Below are 26505 nucleotides of genomic sequence, written 5' to 3'. Positions count from 1 at the left end.
CTTCTTTTGAATCTGTATGGTAAAAAAAAGAAAAATACAGGACTTACCCACGAATACGGAAAGGAACCACAGATGCAAAAACATCTTGCTTATCATAATTTCGCCGTTAGCTCTCGTTCTGGTTTTCGGCTGCAGCAACTTTGTTCCTACATGAGGAAGTAGGCGTGGTGTAGTGGTTAAGAGCGGTGGACTCGTAATCTGGGGAACCGGGTTCGTGCTCCGCTCCTCCACATGCAGCTGCTGGGTGACCTTGGTCTAGTCACATTTCTCTGAAGTCTCTCAGCCCCACTCACCTCACAGAGTGTTTGTTGTGGGGGAGGAAGGGAAAGGAGAATAGTAGTAGTAGTAGTAGTAGTAATAATAATAATAATAATAATAATAATAATAATAATAATAATACCTTGCCCATCTGACCAGGTTGCCCCAGACACTCTGGGCAGTTTCCAATATATACAGGGAACCTTCAGATGTCTTCTAAAGGTTGTATAGTGACCTATCTTCTTGACTCAGGGGTCGCATCTCCATATCCTCCAACCTTTCTCCAATGAAAATAGGGATGTCCTAAGGAAAAGCGGGACATTCTGGGATCAAATCAGAAAATCAGGATGGTTTCTGTAAATCCTGGAAGATAGGGACACTGGGAGGGTTTGGTAATTACCTCTGGGAGGAGCGGAAAGAGAAGTAATGCCATGGTGCATCTGCAGCAGCCAACCGGACGCCTTCATCTGCCCCAGCTGCAACAAAACATGTCTCTCCTGTATCAGCTTCTGCAGGTGCACTCCCAAAGGCACGTTCCTCCATTGTCTCCTGAGAGGGGTTGCCGTTTGTTTGGATTTCCCCAGGATCCCAATGACAGAATTAGCATGGGGGGGGGGGGGGATTTTGGAAAATTGGCAAAATGTCTGGGTTTTTGAAAATTTCCCCAAAGAAGTTCAGCAACCTTCTTTGGGCGATTTCCCCCCAAAAGCTCAACAACTATCACTCACCAATATTCAAACTCCATTTCAAAACTCCTACCCAATCATCACTCGCTTCCTACACCCCAAGCACACTCCCTCCCCCTCCCAACCTAACTTTCACCCAGATTCACCTAATGTGCTTACCTACCACATTTAACACAATCCCATACTAGTTGGCTGCAATTACTCTAATATTTACATGATAACATCTACATATGCATAGGAACATCACACACTCACCCCCCCCCCAATTGCACAAATTTTGGGTCCTTAAAGCCCAGAGAATTGTGCTGAAAGTTACATGAATTCTCCATGTAAATGGAGGCAGCAGGGTACCAAGGGCTCTGCTGCCCTCTCATTCCGGGGGTATTATGGAGGAGACGGTAAATGGGATTTAAACTGCATCTTATTTCATAAGGGCAATGAGATCTTTAGCAAGAGCCTAGAATATATCCCACGGGCGCCCTCTGCTGCAGAAGTCCAAGTGGAGGACTAGCTGTTGCAAAATCAACAAGAAAGCCTGCTTCCATTTCCACAACGCAAAAAAGCTGAGGTGGTTGTTGTTTTGGATTCATTGTATGAATCCCATCTGCCAAATGCTGACCACTTGGAAGTGGCAAAAGAAATCTAGCATGTGGCGAGCAAGTTTATTCATCAGTGACCCACAGGGTGGAAATGGGTGTGGGTGCATGTCACAAGCCTTAAAAACATGTCCCTGTTTCCATGTTGGAGGCTGTGCACCCTGAGCAACGTTAGGGAAGAAAGCAGAAATGGGAAACTGCACCTGAGGGACCATTAAGGGGCTGTGTTCAGGTCTGAGAGACTGTGATTGATGTTCTGTGATATCTGCCATAGATGGGGAAGGGTTGAAGCTTGGCTGGAGAGCACCTGCTGGTACAAAGTGTGTGTCTAAACCCACATGCGTGCCCAGCACTCAAATGTATTTGATGCATAACTCCAAGAGGACTAGAATCTTTTGCTGAAGTCCCTCCATGTGTCCATTATGAACACCTGTTTAGCCGTAACCTTATGCCCCAAGAAGTCCACACACCAGAGGAATAAAGAAAGACTGATTTATTACTTGAAATGAAAGGGACAAGAGTATAGCGATGCTGCTTCCAGACAGCACAGTTGCAACATCAGCAGGCAGAAAATCACACAGCATGCTGTAATAATAAAATTTAAGGTCTTATATATATAATAAATGTTCATAAATGTACCAACCAAACACATACATAGATCAGCACAGGAAGACCAACCTGAAACCATTGTGACTCCCAAACTGACCAAATGTTTTCTCTGCAAGGAGGGAGGGGGTCAGGGAACCTTCCCATTGTCTCAGGAATTGGGAAATCACAATCTCAAAGGGTGACAGACTACCAGGAAAGGCAATCAGATAAGGCATTATCAGATAACCTGGCAGACAGGAAAAACAACAACACCTTTTCTGTGATGTATGTATGATGTATGGTGGTCTTGAGCTCCAGGGCAGGGAATTTAAAATGTCTATATAAGGCCTTGCACTCCATTGTTCGAGGTCCTCTTCCTTTCCTGCGTGTGAGGGGAGCACCCTGTTGCAACAGATCAATTTGCTTCTCAATATTCTCTAGTTGGCCTCTGTTATTTTCTCCTACCAATAGGGAACCCACGTAAGGACTCTATACAGACTCTTGGATACCCCATAAGGGAAAAAGGGCATATTTTTATTGTTTACAACAATACACACAATGATCTTGAGAGTAAAAAGGATCCCTAACCATCCCCAAAGCCTAGAGAGTGAGTGGAGCAATGTGCCACAGACCCACTAAAATAAAGCAAAATAAAGCACACTAAAATAAAGCAAAGAAAGGGGTGATTTTGAAGGCTAATGGAACCAAAGCCAGGCATCAGAAATCTGTGCCTCCTCTTCTTTTAAGACCCTAAACCATCAGAAATCTCTCAGCCATTCCTCTGGTCTGTGTCCAGTAAAATATGGGGCTGATCCTTGAGAGCGTAGAGTGAAAGGGGGTCCCGTTGGAGCTCGTGAGCCACCCAATATTAAAAACAAGGGGCTTAAGTATTATTTTGAGCCAATGCTACTTTGTGGAGAAGGGAAGGGTCTTTCTGGATGAGTGAATGTCATAACACCTTCATTCCTTTGTATTATTGTTTATTTCCTACAAGTTCCTGGCCATTTGCTATTCTGCTTACTTCCCTGAGTTTGAAGTTGAAAGGACAGGGCCATACTGAGAAATGACTAACTGGTTGTCTGTATGTTTCCTGAATCGTGAGTTTACCTTTCGAGCAAGATTTTATTTTCTGTGCAGAACTTCATTCTTTCCTACAATAGGAGATAATTTATCTTTGCTGATAACACAGGATTAAGGTGTTCATCCTTACATTAAGTATTAGGAGGTCAGGAAGTGTTATCAATGCCTCCTTGGACACATTTAAGATAAAGACTTGTACCAGCATCATTATAGTTCATCGAGGGGTAGATTTCATATCAAGTTATGGCAACTTCACTGATGCCATGATCCACAGCAATAACCCATCAAAAACAACTGAGATTAGTACGCACCATTACATCCAATTAATTTGGAACGCTTTTGAAGTTGGCCCACAGGCTTTTTAATTGATTGATCAAATTGATTACTTGGCTAAATGTTGTAGTCTGGAAAGAAACAAGGCACGAGAGAGTCATGCTCAGCTGTCAGGAGGAGAGATTCCCTCAGAGGCCATTGCTTTTCTTCTAGAAAAAAAGGTGCCCCAAATCTGTACCCTTCAGTATCCCCCTCAGAGGCCCAATGAGAACATGTGTTCCTTGCGAGGGGGTGGGGGGAGCAATGGAGTGAGCAGAGAACCAACTCTTGCATTTTATTTTCTCCTCACAAGAACCCTGTTAGGTAGGTTAGCTGAGAGATCATGACTGATCCAGTGTCACCTGGTGTACTGAGCCATATTTCAGATCCAGTCCTCCCACGCAAAACCATGGACTCAAGCTATACAGCTGCAAATAAACGTGTGTGTTTAAGTGCAATATACAATGTGACACTAGATGGTGATGGTGAGCCTTATGGAAAATTTAATGTTTGTGGCGGGATTTTTAAAGCATTTTCAGAACGTTTTTCATATGTGTGTAGATTCCACCCATGGCTGACAAAGTTAAAAGGAGCCCAAGCAAATTGAATTCCGGTCGCCCCAGGAAAGCCGTGACTGAGTTATAAATTTGGGGTGTGTGTACATCCTTTGGCCATCCTTTGTGTACATCCTTTGGCACAAGCAGAAACCTTTTCATTTCGCTTTGGGATCTGTAGCATCACCTGGCGAGAAATTAAGAGGCACATTTCAATCTGGGATTCAAGGTCCACTCGATTAATCTCATCTCTTAGTTGTTCAATGCTTGAAGATGAAAAATGCCTGGTGGCCAGCAGCACAGCATGTGTTGTCGGCACCTGGGGGGGCCAGAGCAAACCCCCCTTGGGAGCCAAGCGGCACTGGCCTGCACCGTCTGCCCACCTGGGTAGGGGAGAATCCGGCTGGCCGATGCAAACCTTGGTGGGGGGATCTCCCTGACACCTGTGGAGAGGAGCCAGTGTGGACTGGGCTGAGCTGGGGTCCCCCCTTTGCATACCTCCCTCCATCCGTTCCTGCTCACCTTGGGCCTGGGCTGCTGCTGCTGCCATACAGGGAGCGCAGCATGGCAAAGAAGGAGCTCGCCATGCGGCCATGTAGCGCAGGGGCCAGACTCTGCGTGGTCCAGACTGGAGAATGAACCCAGTCTTGGTTTTGGGGAACCTGCAGCCTTACAAATTATGCATGGGAGGAGACATTTTGTTCTTTTCTTATTTTAGGTAAAACTGCCTAATCCTCGCCTGTTTCAAGGGGTATTTTTGAAGTGGTTTGTGCAGTTCGGTGAAATCTCCTACCTCTTTGCTTCTTCCACCACATGAGAACGCCAGCACAGATGCTGATGGCAACTTTTTCCACTGCAAGAATGGCAGCCAGCAGGGTTAAAGACATATTTTCATAGCAAGCCTCATTTCCTTAAAAGATGCACATACGAAACAACAATATATGTTAGTTTCCAGGCCCTAATGCCACATAGAACCATAGAAATGTAGACTTGGAAGGGATCCTAAGGGTCATCCAGTCCAACCCCCTGTAATGCAGGAATCACAAGTAAAGAATCCATGACAGGTGGCCATCCAATTTCTGCTTAAAAACCTCCAAGGAAGGAGAGCATCACCCTCTGAGGGAGTCCATTCCATTGTTGAACAGCTCTTACTGTCAGAAAGTTATTAACGTTTGGTTGCATTCTCCTTTCTTGCAACTGGAATCCATTGGTTCAAGTCCTACCCTCCAGTGCAGGAGAAAACAGGCTTGCCCTTCGGATATTTGAAGATGGCTATCATATCATCCCTCAGTCTTCTCTTCTCCAGCCTAAACATACCCAACTCCCTCAACTGTTCCTCACCAGGCTTGGTTTCCAGACTCTTTATCATCTTGGTCACCCTCCTCTGAAGACATTCTAGCTTGTCAGTATTCTTCTCAAATTGTGGTGCCTAGAACTGGACACAGGACTCCCAGTGGGGTCTGACCAATGGCTCGTCCATACGTTCCAGGGGAAAACCTGCTCTTTACTGCTGAATTGGAACAAATGTCAACCAGGTTTCCCACAGATGGATGTTTGCTCTGATTCAGCTGTAAAGTGTGGGTTTTCCCAGGGAAAGTGGTAGAGCAAATGGAAAACCACTCAGCCTCCTACCTAGAAAGCATGGGACAAGGGGGAAACTGCTCAGACCTGTGCTTTCTAGACACAGGACAAGCAAAGTATAGATGAGCCGCCAAGGCAGAATACAATGGTATTATTACTTCCCTTGATCTGAACATTATACTTCTGTTGATGCAACCTAGAATTGCATTATTGTTGTTGTGGTTGTTGTTTCCTACTGCATCACACAGTTGACTCATCACACAGTTGACTCATGTTAAGTTTATGCTCTGCAAGTCCCCTAGTCCTGTTCACATGTGCTGCTGTCTTCCATCCTATGTTTGTGCATCTGATTATTAGAACCTTGCTTTTGTCCCTGTTGAAGTACATTTTGTTTGTTCTGGTCCAGTTCTCCATCATCTTGTGCTACAAACGCCCAGTGAAATGTAAAGAATCACACATGGGGAAAATATCAATATTGTTTGGGTCAGTGGGATATCCTTTGTCCTATCTTGATTAAGAAGAAACAAAGCAAATTATTCAAAGACTTTTTCCAGGTCCTCAGTCCTCCTAGTCAGGTTGCCTTCAAAAAGGATTGTAAGACTAGCTTGGACCCATGACTCTGCCTAGAAATGAGTGGCGGAGCACTGTCTTCCTAAGTAGCTTTTAATGAGAGAAAAATCTTACCACTGCCAGTTTCTTGTAAGGATATTACAAATGTTTTCATTCCACAAAACCACCAGAGGTGCTTTTCTACCTTTTCCCAGGTCCTCTGTTCTCCTCACAGCCACTTAACTTCATCCACAAACAGGATTGCAAAATAGAGGCTCATCCACACTTTTGCTTCTCCTGCTTTCCTCCAAGAAAACCCACTCTTTACAGCTGAACTGGAGCAAACGTCAATCAGGTTTTCTGCAGATGGACATTTGCTCTGATTCAGCAGCAAAGAGTGGTATTTTATGGGGAAAGTGGCAAGACAAGTGGAAGACCCGCGTCTCGAAAGTAGGGGACAAGTGGAAGTATGAATGAGCCCAAGCTTAGATGCAGGCATTACTCTGCCAAGAGAAAAATGAAGAGCAAATCTTACCGGTGCTGCAAATTTTCAGGAAAGACACTGTCTTGGATGCATTGCTAACAGGGTTCTCTACATTGCAAGTGAAGTTCAAATCATTGCCTTCTAAATTGTGCCAGGTGACAAGAGATCTCCCGGTGGATTCACTCATGCTGGCTGGGGCCCAGCTGAACGTGGCATCATCTTCCCAGCTGCCTGCAGAGCAGTTCAGCTGCAGAGTTCCATTCCCACCACGATAACCTTTTCGGTCACAGACGATCTCCAGGTCAGCCTCCAATAAACGCTCTGAACAGGAAGGGAGAGAGACATGGTATACAAAACAGCAATAATTAGCAGAAAGGCAAATGAGGCAGCTGCAAATAAATGGAAAGGGAAGAAAAAACAGCAGCAAAAGCATAAGAAAAGTTTTTATTTAAAACGGAAATAAGCAACAAAACATGAGGGATTATTTCCTTCCCTACAGACTCCCTTGAAGATCAGTAGAGACTCTATATGTACTTCCATTGATTTCAAACATTGTGTGTGTCTGGCCCAGGATGGGGCGTTCTTTTCGCTGGACCTCGAGCTATGGAATTCCCTCCCTGCCTGAATATAGATTTTCTATCAAATGCTCAACACACCCCTCTTTACCTTGGCCTCTGACACCTCATATATATTTCAGGCCGTCCTAATCTGCTACATTTAAATTGTTTTACTTGATTTTAAAACCTTGTACAGTAATCTCTCCTAGGGCCTTATGGTAAAGGGCAGGAAATAAATACAATATATTATGCCTGGCAGAGTGGGAATTCTATGCCAATAATATCCCACACTGTGGTTTTCTTTAATTCTCCTTGCATCTGGTCATAAGCACATGAGGCCTCATCAGTGCAGAAGGACCCTGGTTTGGAGGCAGACGCAAAATTATTTTCACAGGTTCAGGGACTGAAGGACATATGCTCTATTACCGTTTGTGACTCTACATGAAAGACAGTTCAAGGCTTAAGATGCTTTGATCATTTCAGGCTAAACATTTCAGGCACCATCCTGGGTGGGTGCCTGAAATGTTTAGAATACTTACTATATACCATCAGGGTAAAGGTTTCACTTATTGGATCTTTGTCTTCAGCTATCGTGATCTGTGCTGAGTATATGCCAGAATCCTCTTGACTTAGATTAATGATTTGTAACCTCTTGCAGTCCTTAGAGACACTCAGCCGCCCTCTATATGCTAAAATTTGGTCATTGAGTTCACATCTCTCTTCTGGATCCTTTCGTGGAATTGCTACCACAAAAATTGGAAAAGCTTGCTTTTCCTTAACCCAGGAAATCTTTTTAAATTGTTCTGAAGTGTTCAGCAGGAAAGTTGCAGATCGTCCCAGAATTCCTTTCATATTCACGGCATTTTCTTCACCAGAGGAACCTGTATGGTCCAGGAAATGAAGGAAGAAACTGTCAAGAAACATTGAAAGCTGCCTTATGTCAATTCAGAGCATTGGTCCATCTACCTTAATTTTGTCCACACTGACAGGCAGCGGCTCTCTGGGCTTTCAGCTAGGAAGGGCGGGAGCCTTTATTTTTTGTTCACATTCAACCAAGGGTCAAACCGTGAAGATGTTGCAGTGTCACCTATCCTCTAAGGGCAGGTGCACACCATCCATTTAAAGCACATCCAACACACCTCTAAAGCACATGGCTTCTCCCCAAAGAATTCTTGAGGCTGTAGAATGTTAAAGGTGCTGGGAGTTATAGTTCTGTGAGAGGAAACTACAGTTCCCAGGATTATTTGGGAGAAGCCATGTACTTTAAATGGATGGTGTGGAGCTGCCCAAAGTCTTCTAAAAGCAATTCTAGTTTTCCAGGGCTGGGTTCTGAAGAGAATAACAAAATGATGCCCCCGCCCTGTTCCATGGACTGGTGACTGGTGTTCCCAGAGCAAAGCTGGAGGGTGTTTGTGACCCCTCTTGGGTTGCGTTTGTGCCATCAGTAGTGGAGCCAGAGGAGATCCTGCAGCTTCTCCTTCCCTCAGGTGGCCCCTCCAGTATGTGACCTCTCTGAAGCTGGAAGCCAGAGTAAAATTCCTGGCCCTACTTGAAGCAAAAGATGGCCGTTCACATCAATGCAGCCAGAGCATTTGGGGGGCCTGTGCTAGGAGGGCAGTTAAGTCTATAACCAAGCCAGACCCTGTATGAAGGAAGTCTTGCTCTCCTCCACTATTGATGGCACAAAGAAGAATTAACAAGGACACATTTCCTCTCTCTCTCTCCCCCAAAAACGCCAATCATACAGGTTGGCCAAAGCAGTTTCTGTGCCAAAACTGGGGCTAAACCCCAACTGAGATGGATCTCAAAAATAAGTTTCCTCCAAGAGTGCCTGGATCTGGTCCACAACCCCCTGCTCAAGAACCTTGGCCAAGAAGGGAGATTGTTGACAGGCCGGTAATTACTTAAGATTTTTCGAATCCAGAAATGGTTTATTGAGGAGTGTTTTTAACCACTGCCTCTTTCCATACCCTCCAACATTTCTCTCATGAAAATAGAGATGTCCCATTCCATAATGATAATTTTACTATTTATACCCTACACAACTTATTGGCACTCTGGGCGGCTTCCAATATATATAAAAACACAATAAAACATTAAACATTTAAAAAAAGACACCTTCCCTATTCAGGATTGCCTTCAGACGGCCCTGGGGTTGGATAACTCCATAACCTTCAACATTTATTGAATGAAAATAGGGATATCCTAAGTAAAAGCAGAGCATTTTGGGGTCAAATCAGAAACCGGGATGGCTCTAAATCAGGGATGTCCCTGGAAAACAGGGACACTTGGAGTGTCTGGCATTCTCGCAGGCAGTGACTAACCCCTCTCGCAAAAAAGCATTAACCTTAGCCCAGCCAGCTGCCTCCTCCCTGCTTGTTTTTATCAGATGCACACACAATTAATTAATGATTGCTCTATCTATATACACACACAAATCAATTAATTAATCACCCCGCTTCCTCCCCGAGGAGGTGAGGCTGGCACAACAATACACAGGTCTGAAAAACATTTAAAAGCAATCAAATCTCTTTACACAGCGGACTCATTTCAAGGTTGCCGGGAATGGTGTGTCTCGGTGATGAGTGCCTAGAGGAACAGGAAGGTTTTCTGATTCTGCCTGGATATTCCATAATAGTGAAGGACTGGCACATTTCAGCAAGGAGGGCATAGCATCAAAGGGCAGCTGCTACCAAGAAGACCCGTTCACTGGGAAGCACCCATTCACAGGCAGCACTCAGTAGCACCACCACCACCAACAACAGGGCCTCCCCCTGCCAAATGCACAACCCAATATAACCATAGTTACACATGGCCCTGTGACGGTGGAATGTGTGTGTGGCAAGATCTGCAACTTCCTTCCCAGAATTGTAAAGTAGGAAGGGATCCCAAGAGTCATCTACTCCAACCTCCTGCACATATTCATTAAACTTAAGTCCTTCAGACTTTTAGTGGAGATGGCCCCGGGTATTGGATAATTCTGGCTTAAATGAGGACCATGTCTCTCTCTTCTTAGTGTAATTTTTATTATGTTTTCTATTTTAAAATTTAAAATATTCATTAAACAACCTTAAAATGTCAGCGACTTCCCTTCTTTTCTTTCCATGGCTCAATTCACATATCGTAAATCCCTGCATATTTTACATAAACTAAACCATTCACTATTCCATTAATACACCCATCAAAACATCATCATCATCATCATTATTATTATTATTATATTTATTTATACCTCGCCCATCAGGCTGGGTTTCCCCAGCCACTCTGGGTGGCTCCCAACAGAATTAAAAGCACAGTAGAACATCAAACATTAAAAACTTCTCCATACAGGGCTGACTTCAGATGTCTTCTAAAAGGCAGATAGTTGTTTATTTCCTTGACATCTGAAGGGAGGGCGTTTCACAGGGCAGGCACCACTACCGAGAAGGCCCTCTTTTTACACAGTTGAATTTATCTTAATCCTGCCAACTAATGAGGACCACGTTTTCCACATGATAGGTGACAAATGAGGATAGCCTGAAAACATTTTTGCTGTTGGGAATCACCTTAAACTTATTTGCATACCAGGAATGCCTCCTTCATGGTCTCACAGCTGACACCCGACCTACCCACCTTTGGGGCCATCACCAAACAGTGGAGGCTCACTCTTCATGCGTGGAGCGAAGGGGGCTGTACCCCAGAAACCTGCCACAATAAACTAGGGGTGGGGTCTTTAAGGTGCCACCACCAAACACTTTGTAATTTTGGAGCCAGGATTTGTGATAGAGGAAATGTTTTAAAGGAGTTGAGGAAGGACCTTCAAGTAACCAAGACCCTATCTATCGAGCCTGTTCTTCCTTTTCAGATGGGGGAGGGGGGAGTTTGCATCCAGAACTTACCAGCTGGTAGTGCAAGTAGCCCCAGAATGAAAAATGCCTTGCATAGTATCATTTCGGCTTTGCTCTGCTGTTTCTTTACTGCCTGTTTCCTGCCATCAAGGCTCCGTGTAAGACATATGAAACTGAAAGTGTGTGCGTGTTCTCTAAAAATCACCACCTCGACCAGAGACAAAAATAAGCTGCCTTATATGGAACCAGAACATTGCTCTGATAGTCTTCACCAGGGGAAACAAAACTCTGGACTATGGGCCCAGATTAGGCCCCACCCCAATGTCCCCTTTTGGCCCATGAGGCTTGCCTATCTCCTGATGTCCAGTGAGGTCAGGTGTAAGACAGGTAAAAGCCATGGCATCAAATACAATAGGAAGAAAGAATTAGAACCTTTGACATGAATTGGGGACCTTTTGAAATTGGCAGAAGAAGGCACCAAATTCAAAAAGTGCTGAATTCAAGCCAAGGTTGCAAAGGCAAAATTAGGAGCACACTTTGAGGGCCCTCTTTTCTCTTCCTTTGCAGCAGCAGCAAAATTCCTTACACTCTTTGCGCCCATACTAACCCAATCCTCAGAGGGCTTGATCAGATCCCTCTAGCCCCATCCCTTGGGACCCATCCGTCACTCACCGTCCTACGGTCGTATCGTTCCTCCCCAGCCGGCATCTTCCTGGTTTGCTGCTCTCCACGGCCCGGTAGATTGGGCAGAACCCCCCCCCCTACTTCTTCAGCCAAAAACGGCTGGTGCGCGCTTTGAAGGCGGAAGAGGGTCCCCCACACTCCTCAGACCGGACAGGAAAGAGCAGACTTGCCTTTGTGTGAATTCTAGTGATCATTATTATTCCGGAACGAGCCCCCAAAATGAAGGACCACACATATCTGCTATTTGGGTCCCTCTGGTGAAATCCTAGCTGACCCCCTCCAAACTAGTGTCCTGTGATGTGTGACTGATCCCTATCCGGCACCCATCAGCGCTAACCCCAAATATCTCCTGTCTGGTGCAAAAGGGCCTAGCGGGACCAGCCTGTGGTAACTCCCTCCTCTAGGTCAGGAGGGCAAGCAATATATTTGGCATCTTCATGGTCCATCCTTGTGTAAGGGATGAGTCAACTGCAGCTCCCCTGCCCCGCTTCCGGGGTTTCAGAGGGGAGGGAACTGGCTCCTCGTACAGGCAGTAGCCTGTGATGTGTTCCAAGTATGGGTCCCGGGACCACCAGATGGTGTCTGATACCATCAACTCACTCATGAGTTTGGTGTAGGGTTTGCCCGCACTGCAGGCTATCAGGAGGGGGTTGTTGTTAAGGTCCCAGCCTCCTAAGGCTCCGCTGAGGAGGGCATGGATGAAGACTCTCTATGTCTGCTGGGGAGGGGAGTGTATTTGCCTATTTTACATTCCCTGGTTTCCTTCATGGCTGTTTTCCTGTTCTTGAATGGGATGCTGATGTCTCCCATTATGACTTTCTTCTGGTCCTCAAGGCGGATGACAATGTCAGGTCTCAGTTGGCTTCCTGTGTTGGGTGCTACACTTGATACTGGCCAATAGGCAGAGAAGTGGACTGTTTGGAAAGGATGTGGGACTCCATTACTCTCCAAGAGTGCATGAATGCTGCAAAGAGCTCACCAGCACATCAGCACAATTCTCAGCTCCACAAAATATACTCCAACCACATTTCTCTTTCCCGTGCACATTTGCAGCAAATTTTCCACACCACTGGAGTGGCTAAGAACACACTATACCTTTCAAGGACATATATTCAAGCATATATTCAAAGACACACAGCAGCACCCACAACATGAACCTTTATCACCCTGGCCTCAGGACATGCGTCAGGAAGCTGTTTTGCTTAATTTTGGACCAGCTTGATCTTGGATCTTCTTTGTGCTCCTCTTAATGAGATGTGGGTGATTTCTTGAATGCTTGAACATACAACACCTTTCTTGAACACACAGCACATTCAAAGCACATACTATTATTATTATTATTAATCATAATAGCGTTTATGGTATATACCGTCCTATACCCAGAGGTCTCAGGGCGGTTCACATAACAAATCAGAATATAAAACCACAAAATATATAATCAAAATGAAAACAACAACCCAATAACACCCCCTCCAAAAACCCCCACATTTTAAAAGGGCATAGGATCAGTCAAATCAACCAAAGGCCTGTTGAAAAAGGAATGTTTTTGCCTGGTGCCTAAAGGTGTATCTTCAGGGTTCCTTCCAGCTCTGCAATTCTATGAGTCTATAATTCTATCCCGAAGCCAGGGTGGGAAAGTTTCGTGTTCTGTGTACTGCTGTGTTTCTTTCGATATGTGGCCACCTCTAAATGTGGGAGGTTGGATACACTACAAAGCCTTTTAATAATAAAAAATGACAGGGGGATAATTGGAATATAATTTAGGCTTTGGCCAAGGCTTTGTGCTCCAAGCAGGAAATGTACTCCATTAACTCAGAAGAGCTGAAGGCAAACAACCTGTTCAGCCACATTCTGCTTTCCCAGTTCACATTAAGCCCTCAGGTGTTTGCTCCAATGCCTGAGTAAGGCTTTTGCCTTCAGTTCTTTGCAAAGGCTTTTGGCCCCAAACCACAGAGTTACAAAGAGATTCTGGAAGGTCTTCAATTCCACCTACAGTAGATAATATGATTTTGATCCTGCAAGGCATTTGGTTCAAATATATCAAGTCAGGGATACTCAGTCCCTCAGCCTCAGCCTCACTTTGTATATACACCAGGTGCTTCTTTAATTTTCTGCTGCCATCAGTTCACTCAGAACATTTTCCAAACCTCCTAGTACCTGTTATGGAAAGCTTAGGTGTGAGCTGGACACCAACGCTACAGATAAGCTGAACTTGAACTGAGAGGGTTGGTTTGTTAAAGAAATACTACATGCAGAAGGGAATAACAATATTTATATTGGGGTCTTCAGGATGCTTGTTGGCAGCTTCTGAAGACACAAGAGACAGCATTGCTGACCTCAGATTCTACATGGCTTGGAACTTAAGCCACGTTCCCTAAACTTCTACCCCACAGAGTACTCCCACAACCCAGTCTCCATCCTTTCAGACCAATCACCTCCTTCCCTTTGCAAACTCGTTCTTCCCAGATTTTGTTGTTGAATGCTGCTATACTTTCCAGCCATATTGGCTGCATTGTCAAACAATTATTCTCTGCGCTATCAGTATCAGCTCAGCTAGGGTTGCCATATTTCAAAAAGTAAAAACCAGGGCACACAAAAATTGCTGAGGTTTTTTTAAGGAAACCACCATGATTCTCTAAGTTTTCCAATTTCTCAGTTAGGATCCAGGACAAACCTCGCAAAGTGTGCAACCGGTGTGCATCACTAGGGGAAACATATCTGACAATGACAACAAGTCGATCAACATGGGAAACATCAGGAGTCTAAACAACAGATAAACTAAAATAACCTGCCTGATTGATGTCCCTCAGTATAGCTTCTCAAATTGTATTAGCCATCAACTGGATATTCTCTTCACATATGGTTTTGGAGAAGTACGATGGCTGATCAGAGCCTTTACTTCCATACCAATTTATGTGAGCACATGGGAAGGGATCAAATTTGGAAATTAATTCAAACAATCCAATAAAGCTACTATTTCTGGTGAACCAAATGTTTCATCATCTCACCTAAATCTCCCCAAGCCACGTTCTGCCAAAAGGGAAATCACTATTATAACTCGCAGAAGTATGTGCCTCCAGTAATCTTTCTGTGCTTCCATTTGCTCTTCAAATTTTGATGTGAGTGTTGGACCACACTTACTTGTAAAGTATGTTAGCATAGAGCTCATATGGTTTACAGAGTTTTTGTGGGTTTGAACAAGGTAAGTGTCATGCCAATAATCAAATCCAGTAGAAGATAAAGATGTGGCTGAGGTCGTCTGGTTGGATAAAAGTTTGCACACGAAACAGTAGATTTTCCTTTAGTGGGAGATTACGCTAGCCATTCTCAAGGGCAGGTTTCTCCATTTACTTTGGTGGAATAGAATAAATACTTTGAGCAGAACCGGGCTTGGTTTTTGTATGTTTCTGAAATCACTAATACAGTAGTACCTCAGGTTAAGAGCTTAATTCATTCTGGAGGTCCGTTCTTAACCTGAAACTGTTCTTAACCTGAGGTACCACTTTAGCTAATGGGGGACTCCCGCTACCGGTGGGTTGGCGGTTCAAATCCCCATGACGGGGTGAGCTCCCATTGCTCGGTCCCTGCTCCCGCCAACCTAGCAGTTCAAAAGCACGTCAAAGTGCAAGTAGATAAATAGGTACCGCTCTGGCAGGAAGGTAAACGGAATTTCCATGCGCTGCTCTGGTTTCGCCAGAAGCAGCTTAGTCATGCTGGCCACATGACCTGGAAAAACTGTCTGCAGACACCACTGATTTAAAGTTTCACTTTGGGGGTGGTGCTACAAACGTGGAAAAGGACCTTGCAGCATGTTTACGCAGACCTACTGCATTGTGAAGTGAAGGCGTGCCTATATCTGATTGAAGCTGCCCAAAGGTTAATATTCTGTATATTCAAGGCACATTAATTCCCTAAGCGCAAAGGACATGTACTGAAAATTAGAATTACACACACACACACACACACACACACACACACACACACACACGCCACCACTACCAAGAATTGCAGTTTATGGACAACTCTAGACTTGTCTGCTCAAAAGGAAGTCCCATTGTGTTGGGGACCTGGAAGAAAAGAAACAAGAGCTCCCTCAGCTCAGGACCCAAACCCTGGAACGCACAGAAGGAGAGGTGGGGTGTGAGTGAAGCGATGGATGTAGCCGGCGCTTAAAAAGCGAATAAAATGGTTGCTGTCTTTCTATCTGAGCTGGCTCCCTGCCTGTTATGTGCGGGGAAACCCGTGTGGGGTTCCTCTCTGTGTAAAGTCTTCAAGCCGTCCCTGCACAAGCCTGACAAATCTGCCCCATTGCCTTTCCCTCGTCAAAATTTTCTGTATCTTTTCCCCCCACCTCCAGGCCTGGCTGAGGGGAAAAACAGGACGTTGAAAGTACTTCCCATCCCAGCTCCACAACAAATGTCCCGCAAAGCACCACACTATGCACACATTCCCATGAACATATTCTTTCTTTGTAATTAAGTACGAGACTCCCATAAATAAGGGCAGTCTCAGACACACACTTTCAATGAAGAAGGCTGCCTCACTCATCTACAAGCTGGGTAGTCCGGATGGCTGAACCAACGCATTCAAATAACCTGTCAGAGCCAAGGAGAATCAAATAAACGTTAGCTGAGGACGCTCCCTGGAGAGAAACACACGGGTACTGCAGGCAAACTTTCAGCATCTATCTCCATTCACATTCATAACAAGGTCACTGATGAAAAGCCACTGTTTCTACGATATATCCATTTTTAATAAATCGTTTCCTTCCTCCCCCAGTTCAGGGTCCAGAAACATTCAACCACGCATTCTATACTATGGGAAACATTCAAATATTTCTATAAAATCAACCGTTCGTCGGATTTCCACTAGACCACTTTTGTTTTACTTAGGGGAAGGATGGCTACCAAAGGGGGCGGACTTGGGTTGCATGAAAAGGCAGCCATAATCCTCAGGGCATAAGACCACGTTCTCTCCCACCAGAAATAATTCCTGACACCTTGGCAAATGGGTGTCAGACAGCTAGCCATCCCACGAACAATGAGGACAGACCATTTGGGAATGGGCTAGATCCTTGGCCAGGATAAGGAGATGATTACTTGGCCAGGAAGCCAGGAACTTGTAAACTGTTCTTTTTTTTAGGTGTAAGGTGGAGATCACGGAAGCGGGTGGGAGGCTGACCTGATGCTCAGGTTTCAGCTCCAGACCCTCCCAAAGTGTGATGAAATTGTGATGTATCCATGATGTAGTTTTAGGGGTGTTGCAGGTAGTTTTGTAGGAACTGATAAAAGTTGGAACGCGCTTTGGTTTGGGGCTTTTTCCTGCTCGTTTGTTGCGTTAGGCGGGGAAGTCCTGTTGCAACAGTTTCTTTAAGAAAGATCAAGCCTGCTGGCTGCTGTTTTGCTCCGATATTCCTGGCTGGTGTCTTTGTTTGATAAAGTGTGTCCAAAGATGTACTGGAACAACGGAAAGGTAGACAACTTCCTGTTTTGTCCAAAGAGGTATGTAAATTAAACATTGTGTGAGAGATACCTCTGTTTAATGCTAGGTCTTTCTTGCGAACACTCCATAGTACTGCCCTTTTCAAACAGAAGAGAAAAATGAAGAGCAAATCTTACCGGTGCTGCAAATTTTCTGGAAAGACACTGTCTTGGATGCTTTGCTAACAGGGTTCTCTACTTTGCAAGTGAAGTTCAAATCATTGCCTTCTAAACTGTGCCTGACGACAAGAGATCTCCCGGTGGATTCACTCATGCTGGCTGGGGCCCAGCTGAACATCGCATCATCTTCCCAGCTGCCTGCAGAGCAGTTCAGCTGCAGAGTTCCATTCCCACCACGATAATCTTTTGGGTCACAGACAATCTCCAGGTCAGCCTCCAATAAATGCTCTGAACAGGAAAGGGAGAGAGACATGGTATACAAAAGGGCAATAATCAGCAGAAAGGCAAATGAGGCAGTTGCAAATAAATGGAAAGGAAGAAAAAACAGCAGCAAAAGCATAAGAAAAGTTTTTTATTTAGAACGGAGATAAGAAACAAAATATGAGAGATTATTTCCTTCCCTACAGACTCCCTTGAAGATCAGTAGAGACTCTATATGTACTTCCATTTCCTTCAAACATTGTGTGTTTGTGTGTGTGTGTGTGGCCCAGGATGGGGCATTCTTTGAACTGGACCCTGAGCTATGGAATTCTCTCCCTACCTGGCACCTTCATTATATAATTTTTCTATCATATGCTCAACACACCCCTCTTTACCTTGGCCTCTGACACCTCATATGTATTTCGGGCCCATCCTACATTTAAATTGTTTTACTTGATTTTAAAACCTTGTAATCTGCCCTGGGCCTTATGGTAAAGGGCAGGAAATAAATACAATATAATATGCCTGGCAGAGTGGGAATTCTATGCCAAAATATCCCACACTGTGGTGTTCATCCCTTGTTGTGGAAAGGGGTGAAAGTGGTGTGATGGAGCCATTCTAGCTCTTGTGGGGGGCACCATCACCTCAAAAACCTGCTAGGCCACAGCTGATAATGAGACATAATCTTGAGATCTTAGTAGTGGGGATGGGCCATGGTGGGGTTTTTTGTGGGGGGTCTGGATAGAGTGCCATAGTGTGTTGTATGAAGTACCATTTTAATTCTCCTTGCAGGCCTCATCTGTGCAGAAGGGCCCTGGTGTGGATGCAGGCCCAGAATTATTTTCACAGGGTCAGGGACTGAAGGAGAGATGCTCTATTATCATTTGTGACTCTATGTGAAAGCCAGTTCAAGGCTTAAGATGCTTCAATCAGAGCCCCATCCTGGGTGCCTGAAGTGTTTAGAATACTTACTATACACCCTCAGGGAAAAGATCTCAATTATTGGATCTTTGTCTTCAGCTATCCAGATATGTGCTTTGTATGTGCCAGAATCCTCTTGACTTAGATTAATGATTTGTAACCTCTTGCAGTCCTTAGAGACACTCAGCCGCCCTCTATATGCTAAAAGTTGGTCAACGAGTTCACATCTCTCTTCTGGATCCTTTCGTGGAATCGCTACCACAAAAATTGGAAAAGCTTGCTTTTCCTTAACCCAGGAAATCTTTTTAAATTGTTCTGAAGTGTTCAGCAGGAAAGTTGCAGATCGTCCCAGAATTCCTTTCATATTCACAGCATTTTCTTCACCAGAGGAACCTGTATGGTCCAGGAAATGAAGGAAGAAACTGTCAAGAAACATTGAAAGCTGCCTTATGTCAATTCAGAGCATTGGTCCATCTAGCTTAATTTTGTCCACACTGACAGGCAGCGGCTCTCTGGGCTTTCAGCTAGGAAGGGCGGGAGCCTTTATTTTTTGTTCACATTCAACCAAGGGTCAAACCGTGAAGATGTTGCAGTGTCACCTATCCTCTAAGGGCAGGTGCACACCATCCATTTAAAGCACATCCAACACACCTCTAAAGCACATGGCTTCTCCCCAAAGAATTCTTGAGGCTGTAGAATGTTAAAGGTGCCGGGAGTTATAGTTCTGTGAGAGGAAACTACAGTCCCCAGAATTATTTGGATAATCCATGTGCTTTAAATAGATGGTGTGGAGCTGCCCAAAGTCTTCCAAAAGCAATTCTAGTTTTCAGGGCTGGGTTCTGAAGAGAATAACAAAATGGTGCCCCCGCCCTGTTCCATGGACTGGTGACTGGTGCTCCCAGAGCAAAGCTGGAGAGTGTTTGTGACCCCTCTTGGGTTGCCCTTGTGCCATCAGTAGTGGAGCCAGGGGAGAGCCTGCAGCTTCTCCTTCCCTCAGGTGGCCCCTCCAGTATGTGACCTCTCTGAAGCTGGACTTGGGCCAGACTAAAATTCCTGGCCCAAATTGAAGCAAAAGATGGCCGTTCACAGCAATGCAGCCAGAGCATTTGGGGGGCCTGTGCTAGGAGGGCAGATAAGCCTATAGCCAAGCCAGACCCTGTATGAAGGAAGTCTTGCTCTCCTCCACTATTCATGGCACAAAGAAGAATTAACAAGGACACATTTCCTCTCTCTCTCTCCCAAAAACGCCAATCATACAGGTTGGCCAAAGCAGTTTCTGTGCCAAAACTGGGGCTAAACCCCAACTGAGATGGATCTCAAAAATAAGTTTCCTCCAAGAGTGCCTGGATCTGGTCCACAACCACCTGCTCAAGAACCTTGGCCAAGGAGGGGAGATTGTTGACAGGCCGGTAATTACTTAAGATTTTTCGAATCCAGAAATGGTTTCTTGAGGAGTGTTTTTAACCACTGCCTCTTTCCATACCCTCCAACATTTCTCTCATGAAAATAGAGATGTCCCATTCCATAATGATAATTTTACTATTTATACCCTACACATCTTATTGGCACTCTGGGCGGCTTCCAATATATATAAAAACACAATAAAACATTAAACATTAAAAAAAAGACACCTTCCCTATTCAGGATTGCCTTCAGACAGCCCTGGGGTTGGATAACTCCAGAACCTTCAACATTTATTGAATGAAAATAGGGATATCCTAAGTAAAAGCAGAGCATTTTGGGGTCAAATCAGAAACCGGGATGGCTCTAAATCAGGGATGTCCCTGGAAAACAGGGACACTTGGAGAGTCTGGCATTCTCGCAGGCAGTGACTAACCCCTCTCGCAAAAAAGCATTAACCTTAGCCCAGCCAACTGCCTCCTCCCTGCTTGTTTTTATCAGATGCACACACAATTAATTAATGATTGCTCTATCTATATACACACACAAATCAATTAATTAATCACCCCGCTTCCTCCCCGAGGAGGTGAGGCTGGCACAACAATACACAGGTCTGAAAAACATTTAAAAGCAATCAAATCTCTTTACACAGCAGAATCATTTCAAGGTTGCTGGGTTGTATCTCGGTGATGAGTGCCTAGAGGAACAGGAAGGTTTTCTGGTTCTGCCTGGATATTCCATAATAGTGAAGGATTGGCACATTTCAGCAAGGAGGGCATAGCATCAAAGGGCAGCTGCTACCAAGAAGACCCGTTCACTGGGAAGCACCCATTCACAGGCAGCACTCAGTAGCACCACCACCAACAACAACAGGGCCTCCCCCTGCCAAACGCACAACCCGATATAACCATAGTTACATATGGCCCTGTGACGGTGGAATGTGTGTGTGGCAAGATCTGCAACTTCCTTCCCAGAATTGTAAAGTAGGAAGGGATCCCAAGAGTCGTCTACTCCAACCTCCTGCACATATTCATTAAACTTAAGTCCTTCAGACTTTTAGTGGAGATGGCCCCGGGTATTGGATAATTCTGGCTTAAATGAGGACCATGTCTCTCTCTTTTTAGTGTAATTTTTATTATGTTTTCTATTTTAAAATTTAAAATATTCATTAAACAACCTTAAAATGTCAGCGACTTCCCTTCTTTTCTTTCCATGGCTCAATTCGCATATCGTAAATCCCTGCATATTTTACATAAACTAAACCATTCACTATTCCATTAATACACCCATCAAAACATTATTATTATTATTATTATTATTATTATTATTATTATTATTATTATATTTATTTATACCTCGCCCAGCCTGATTTATACCTTTCCCCAGCCACTCTGGGTGGCTCCCAACAGAATTAAAAGCACAATAGAACATCAAACATTAAAAACTTCTCCATACTGGGCTGACTTCAGATGTCTTCTAAAAGGCAGATAGTTGTTTATTTCCTTGACATCTGAAGGGAGGGCGTTTCACAGGGCAGGCACCACTACCGAGAAGGCCCTCTTTTTACACAGTTGAATTTATCTTAATCCTGCCAACTAATGAGGACCACGTTTTCCACATGATAGGTGACAAATGAGGATAGCCTGAAAACATTTTTGCTGTTGGGAATCACCTTAAACTTATTTGCATACCAGGAATGCCTCCTTCATGGTCTCACAGCTGACACCCCACCTACCCACCTTTGGGGCCATCACCAAACAGTGGAGGCTCACTCTTCATGCGTGGAGCGAAGGGGGCTGTACCCCAGAAACCTGCCACAATAAACTAGGGGTGGGGTCTTTAAGGTGCCACCACCAAACACTTTGTAATTTTGGAGCCAGGATTTGTGATAGAGGAAATGTTTTAAAGGAGTTGAGGAAGGACCTTCAAGTAACCAAGACCCTATCTATCGAGCCTGTTCTTCCTTTTCAGATGGGGGAGGGGGGAGTTTGCATCCAGAACTTACCAGCTGGTAGTGCAAGTAGCCCCAGAATGAAAAATGCCTTGCATAGTATCATTTCGGCTTTGCTCTGCTGTTTCTTTACTGCCTGTTTCCTGCCATCAAGGCTCCGTGTAAATCATATGAAACCGAAAGTGTGTGCGTGTTCTCTAAAAATCACCACCTCGGCCAGAGACAAAAATAAGCTGCCTTATATGGAACCAGAACATTGCTCTGATAGTCTTCACCAGGGGAAACAAAACTCTGGACTATGGGCCCACACTAGGCCCCACCCCAGTGTCCCCTTTTGGCCCATGAGGCTTGCCTATCTCCTGATGTCCAGTGAGGTCAGGTGTAAGACAGGTAAAAGCCATGGCATCAAATACAATAGGAAGAAAGAATTAGAACCTTTGGCATGAATTGGGCACCTTTTGAAATTGGCAGCCTGGGCGGCGACAGAAGAAGGCACCAAATTAAAAAAGTGCTGAATTCCAGCCAAGGTTCCGGGGTTTCAGAGGGGAGGGAACTGGCTCCTCGTACAGGCAGTGGCCTGTGATGTGTTCCAAGTATGGGTCCCGGGACCACCAGATGGTGTCTGATACCATCAACTCACTCATGAGTTTGGTGTAGGGTTTTACCCGCACTGCAGGCTATCAGGAGGGGCTTGTTGTTAAGGTCCCAGCCTCCTAAGGCTCCGCTGAGGAGGGCATGGATGAAGACTCTCTATGTCTGCTGGGGAGGGGAGTGTATTTGCCTATTTTACATTCCCTGGTTTCCTTCATGGCTGGTTTCCTGTTCTTGAACGGGATGCTGATGTCTCCCATTATGACTTTCTTCTTGTCCTCAAGGTGGATGACAATGTCAGGCCTCAGTTGGCTTCCTGTGTTGGGTGCTACACTTGATACTGGCCAATAGGCAGAGAAGTGGACTGTTTGGAAAGGATCTGGGACTCCATTACTCTCTGAGAGCACATGAATGCTGCAAAGAGCTCACCAGCACATCAGAACCATTCTCAGTTCCACAAAATATACTCCAACCACATTTCTCTTTCCCGTGCACATTTGCAGCAAATTTTCCACACCATTGGAGTGGCTAAGAACACACTAGACCTTTCAAGGACATATATTCAAGCATATATTCAAAGACACACAGCAGCACCCACAACATGAGCCTTTATCACCCTGGCCTCAGGACATGTGTCAGGAAGCTGTTTTGCTTAATTTTGGACCAGCTTGATCTTGGATCTTCTTTGTGCTCCTCTTAATGAGATGTGGGTGATTTCTTGAATGCTTGAACATACAACACCTTTCTTGAACACACAGCACATTCAAAGCACATATTATTATTATTATTAATCATAATAGAGTTTATGGTATATACCACCCTATACCTGGAGGTCTGAGGGCGGTTCACATAACAAATCAGAATATAAAACCACAAAATATATAATCAAAATGAAAACAGCAACCCAATAACACCCCCTCCAAAAAACCCCACATTTTAAAAGGGCATAGGATCAGTCAAATCAACCAAAGGCCTGTTTAAAAAGGAATGTTTTTGCCTGGTGCCTAAAGGTGTATCTTCAGGGTTCCTTCCAGCTCTGCAATTCTATGAGTCTATAATTCTATCCCGAAGCCAGGGTGGAAAAGTTTCATGTTCTGTGTACTGCTGTGTGTCTTTCGATATGTGGCCATCTCTAAATGTGGGAGGTTGGATACACTACAAAGCCTTTTAATAATAAAAAATGACAGGGGGATAATTGGAATATAATTTAGGCTTTGGCCAAGGCTTTGTGCTCCAAGCAGGAAATGTACTCCATTAACTCAGAAGACCTGAAGGCAAACAACCTGTTCAGCCACATTCTGCATTCCCAGTTCACATTAAGCCCTCAGGTTTTGCTCCAATGCCTGAGTAAGGCTTTTGCCTTCAGTTCTTTGCAAAGGCTTTTGGCCCCAAACCACAGAGTTACAAAGAGATTCTGGAAGGTCTTCAATTCCACCTACAGTAGATAATATGATTTTGATCCTGCAAGGCATTTGATTCAAATATATCAAGTCAGGGATACTCGGTCCCTCAGCCTCACTTTGTACCATATTTTTCGCTCTATAAGACGCACCAGACCACAAGACGCACCTAGTTTTTGGAGGAGGAAAACAAGAAAAAAAATATTCTGAATCTCAGAAACCAGAACAGCAAGAGGGATCGCTGCGCAGTGAAAGCAGCGATCCCTCTTGCTGTTCTGGCTTCTGGGATAGCTGCGCAGCCTGCATTCGCTTCATAAGACACACACACATTTCCCCTTACTTTTTAGGAGGGAAAAAGTGAGTCTTATAGAGCAAAAAATACGGTATATACACCAGGTGCTTCTTTAATTTTCTGCTGCCATCAGTTCACTCAGAACATTTTCCAAACCTCCTAGTACCTGTTATGGAAAGCTTAGGTGTGAGCTGGACACCAACGCTACAGATAAGCTGAACTTGAACTGAGAGGGTTGGTTTGTTAAAGAAATACTACATGCAGAAGGGAATAACAATATTTATATTGGGGTCTTCAGGATGCTTGTTGGCAGCTTCTGAAGACACAAGAGACAGCATTGCTGACCTCAGATTATACATGGCTTGGAACTTAAGCCATGTTCCCTAAACTTCTACCCCACAGAGTACTCCCGCAACCCAGTCTCCATCCTTTCAGACCAATCACCTCCTTCCCTTTGCAAACTCGTTCTTCCCAGATTTTTTTGTTGAATGCTGTTATACTTTCCAGCCATATTGGCTGCATTGTCAAACAATTATTCTCTGCGCTATCAGTATCAGCTCAGCCAGGGTTGCCATATTTCAAAAAGTAAAAACCAGGGCACACAAAAATTGCTGAGCTTTTTTTAAGGAAACCACCACGATTCTCCCTTTAAGTTTTCCAATTTCTCAGTTAGGATCCAGGACAAACCTCGCAAAGTGTGCAACCAGTGTTCATCACTAGGGGAAACATATCTGACAATGACAACAAGTCGATCAACATGGGAAACATCAGGAGTCTAAACAACAGATAAACTAAAATAACCTGCCTGATTGATGTCACTCAGTATAGCTTCTCAAACTGTATTAGACATCAACTGGATATCCTCTTCACATATGGTTTTGGAGAAGTACGATGGCTGATCAGAGCCTTTACTTCCATACCAATTTATGTGAGCACATGGGAAGGGATCAAATTTGGAAATTAATTCAAACAATCCAATAAAGCTACTATTTCTGGTGAACCAAATGTTTCATCATCTCACCTAAATCTCCCCAAGTCATGTTCTGCCAAAAGGGAAATCACTATTATAACTCGCTGAAGTATGTGCCTCCAGTAATCTTTCTGTGCTTCCATTTGCTCTTCAAATTTTGATGTGAGCGTTGGACCACACTTACTTGTAAAGTATGTTAGCATAGAGCTCATATGGTTTACAGAGTTTTTGTGGTTTTGAACAAGGTAAGTGTCATGCCAATAATCAAATCCAGTAGAAGATAAAGATGTGGCTGAGGTCGTCTGGTTGGATAAAAGTTTGCACACGAAACAGTAGACTTTTCCTTTAGTGGGAGATTACGCTAGCCATTCTCAAGGGCAGGTTTCTCCATTTACTTTGGTGGAATAGAATAAATACTTTGAGCAGAACCGGGCTTGGTTTTTGTATGTTTCTGAAATCACTAGTACAGTAGTACCTCAGGTTAAGAAGTTAATTCATTCTGGAGGTCCGTTCTTAACCTGAAACTGTTCTTAACCTGAGGTACCACTTTAGCCAATGGGGGCCTCCCGCTACCGGTGGGTTGGCGGTTCAAATCCCCACGACGGGGTGAGCTCCCGTTGCTCGGTCCCTGCTCCCGCCAACCTAGCAGTTCAAAAGCACGTCAAAGTGCAAGTAGATAAATAGGTACCGCTCTGGCAGGAAGGTAAACGGAATTTCCATGCGCTGCTCTGGTTTCGCCAGAAGCAGCTTAGTCATGCTGGCCACATGACCTGGAAAAACTGTCTGCAGACACCACTGATTTAAAGTTTCACTTTGGGGGTGGTGCTACAAACGTGGAAAAGGACCTTGCAGCATGTTTACGCAGACCTACTGGATTGTGAAGTGAAGGCGTGCCTATATCTGATTGAAGCTGCCCAAAGGTTAATATTCTGTATATTCAAGGCACATTAATTCCCTAAGCGCAAAGGACATGTACTGAAAATTAGAATTACACACACACACACACACACACACACACACACGCCACCACTACCAAGAATTGCAGTTTATGGACAACTCTAGACTTGTCTGCTCAAAAGGAAGTCCCATTGTGTTGGGGACCTGGAAGAAAAGAAACAAGAGCTCCCTCAGCTCAGGACCCAAACCCTGGAACGCACAGAAGGAGAGGTGGGGTGTGAGTGAAGCGATGGATGTAGCCGGCGCTTAAAAAGCGAATAAAATGGTTGCTGTCTTTCTATCTGAGCTGGCTCCCTGCCTGTTATGTGCGGGGAAACCCGTGTGGGGTTCCTCTCTGTGTAAAGTCTTCAAGCCGTCCCTGCACAAGCCTGACAAATCTGCCCCATTGCCTTTCCCTCGTCAAAA

At 44.6% G+C, this 26505-nt stretch overlaps 1 protein-coding gene and 1 long non-coding RNA gene across 3 annotated transcripts in view; both read right to left on the bottom strand.

Annotated features, from left to right (window-relative positions):
• LOC310666485 (SLAM family member 5-like) overlaps nucleotides 1-22046 on the bottom strand; it is a 51469-nt gene extending 29423 nt beyond the window's left edge. The window contains exons 1-3 of one of the 2 annotated variants that reach the window (XM_083417398.1): nucleotides 21945-22046; nucleotides 18590-18931; nucleotides 17375-17644 (exon numbers count right to left, since the gene is read on the bottom strand). In XM_083417398.1, the coding sequence (XP_083273524.1) occupies nucleotides 17375-17644; nucleotides 18590-18931; nucleotides 21945-21996 (664 nt within the window). In that variant the 5' untranslated portion in view covers nucleotides 21997-22046. Of the gene's footprint in view, nucleotides 1-47; nucleotides 145-17374; nucleotides 17645-18589; nucleotides 18932-21944 lie in introns of those variants that run through there. The other variant, XM_083417397.1, reaches the window with a different exon arrangement.
• LOC310666511 lies at nucleotides 4001-11223 on the bottom strand. Its single transcript, XR_014505937.1, has 5 exons — nucleotides 11124-11223; nucleotides 7785-8126; nucleotides 6016-7009; nucleotides 4868-4984; nucleotides 4001-4261 (listed from the first exon to the last, which is right to left on the bottom strand). It is a non-coding gene; the product is annotated as an uncharacterized lncRNA (long non-coding RNA).
• Nucleotides 22047-26505: the final 4459 nt, after the last annotated feature.

This window comes from Podarcis tiliguerta, assembly GCF_965153285.1.
Source record: "Podarcis tiliguerta genome assembly, chromosome: 16".
Lineage (NCBI taxonomy): Eukaryota > Metazoa > Chordata > Lepidosauria > Squamata > Lacertidae > Podarcis > Podarcis tiliguerta.
The sequence above is the reverse complement of the archived record's forward strand: the minus strand, read 5'-3'. Positions and strand labels throughout refer to the sequence as shown.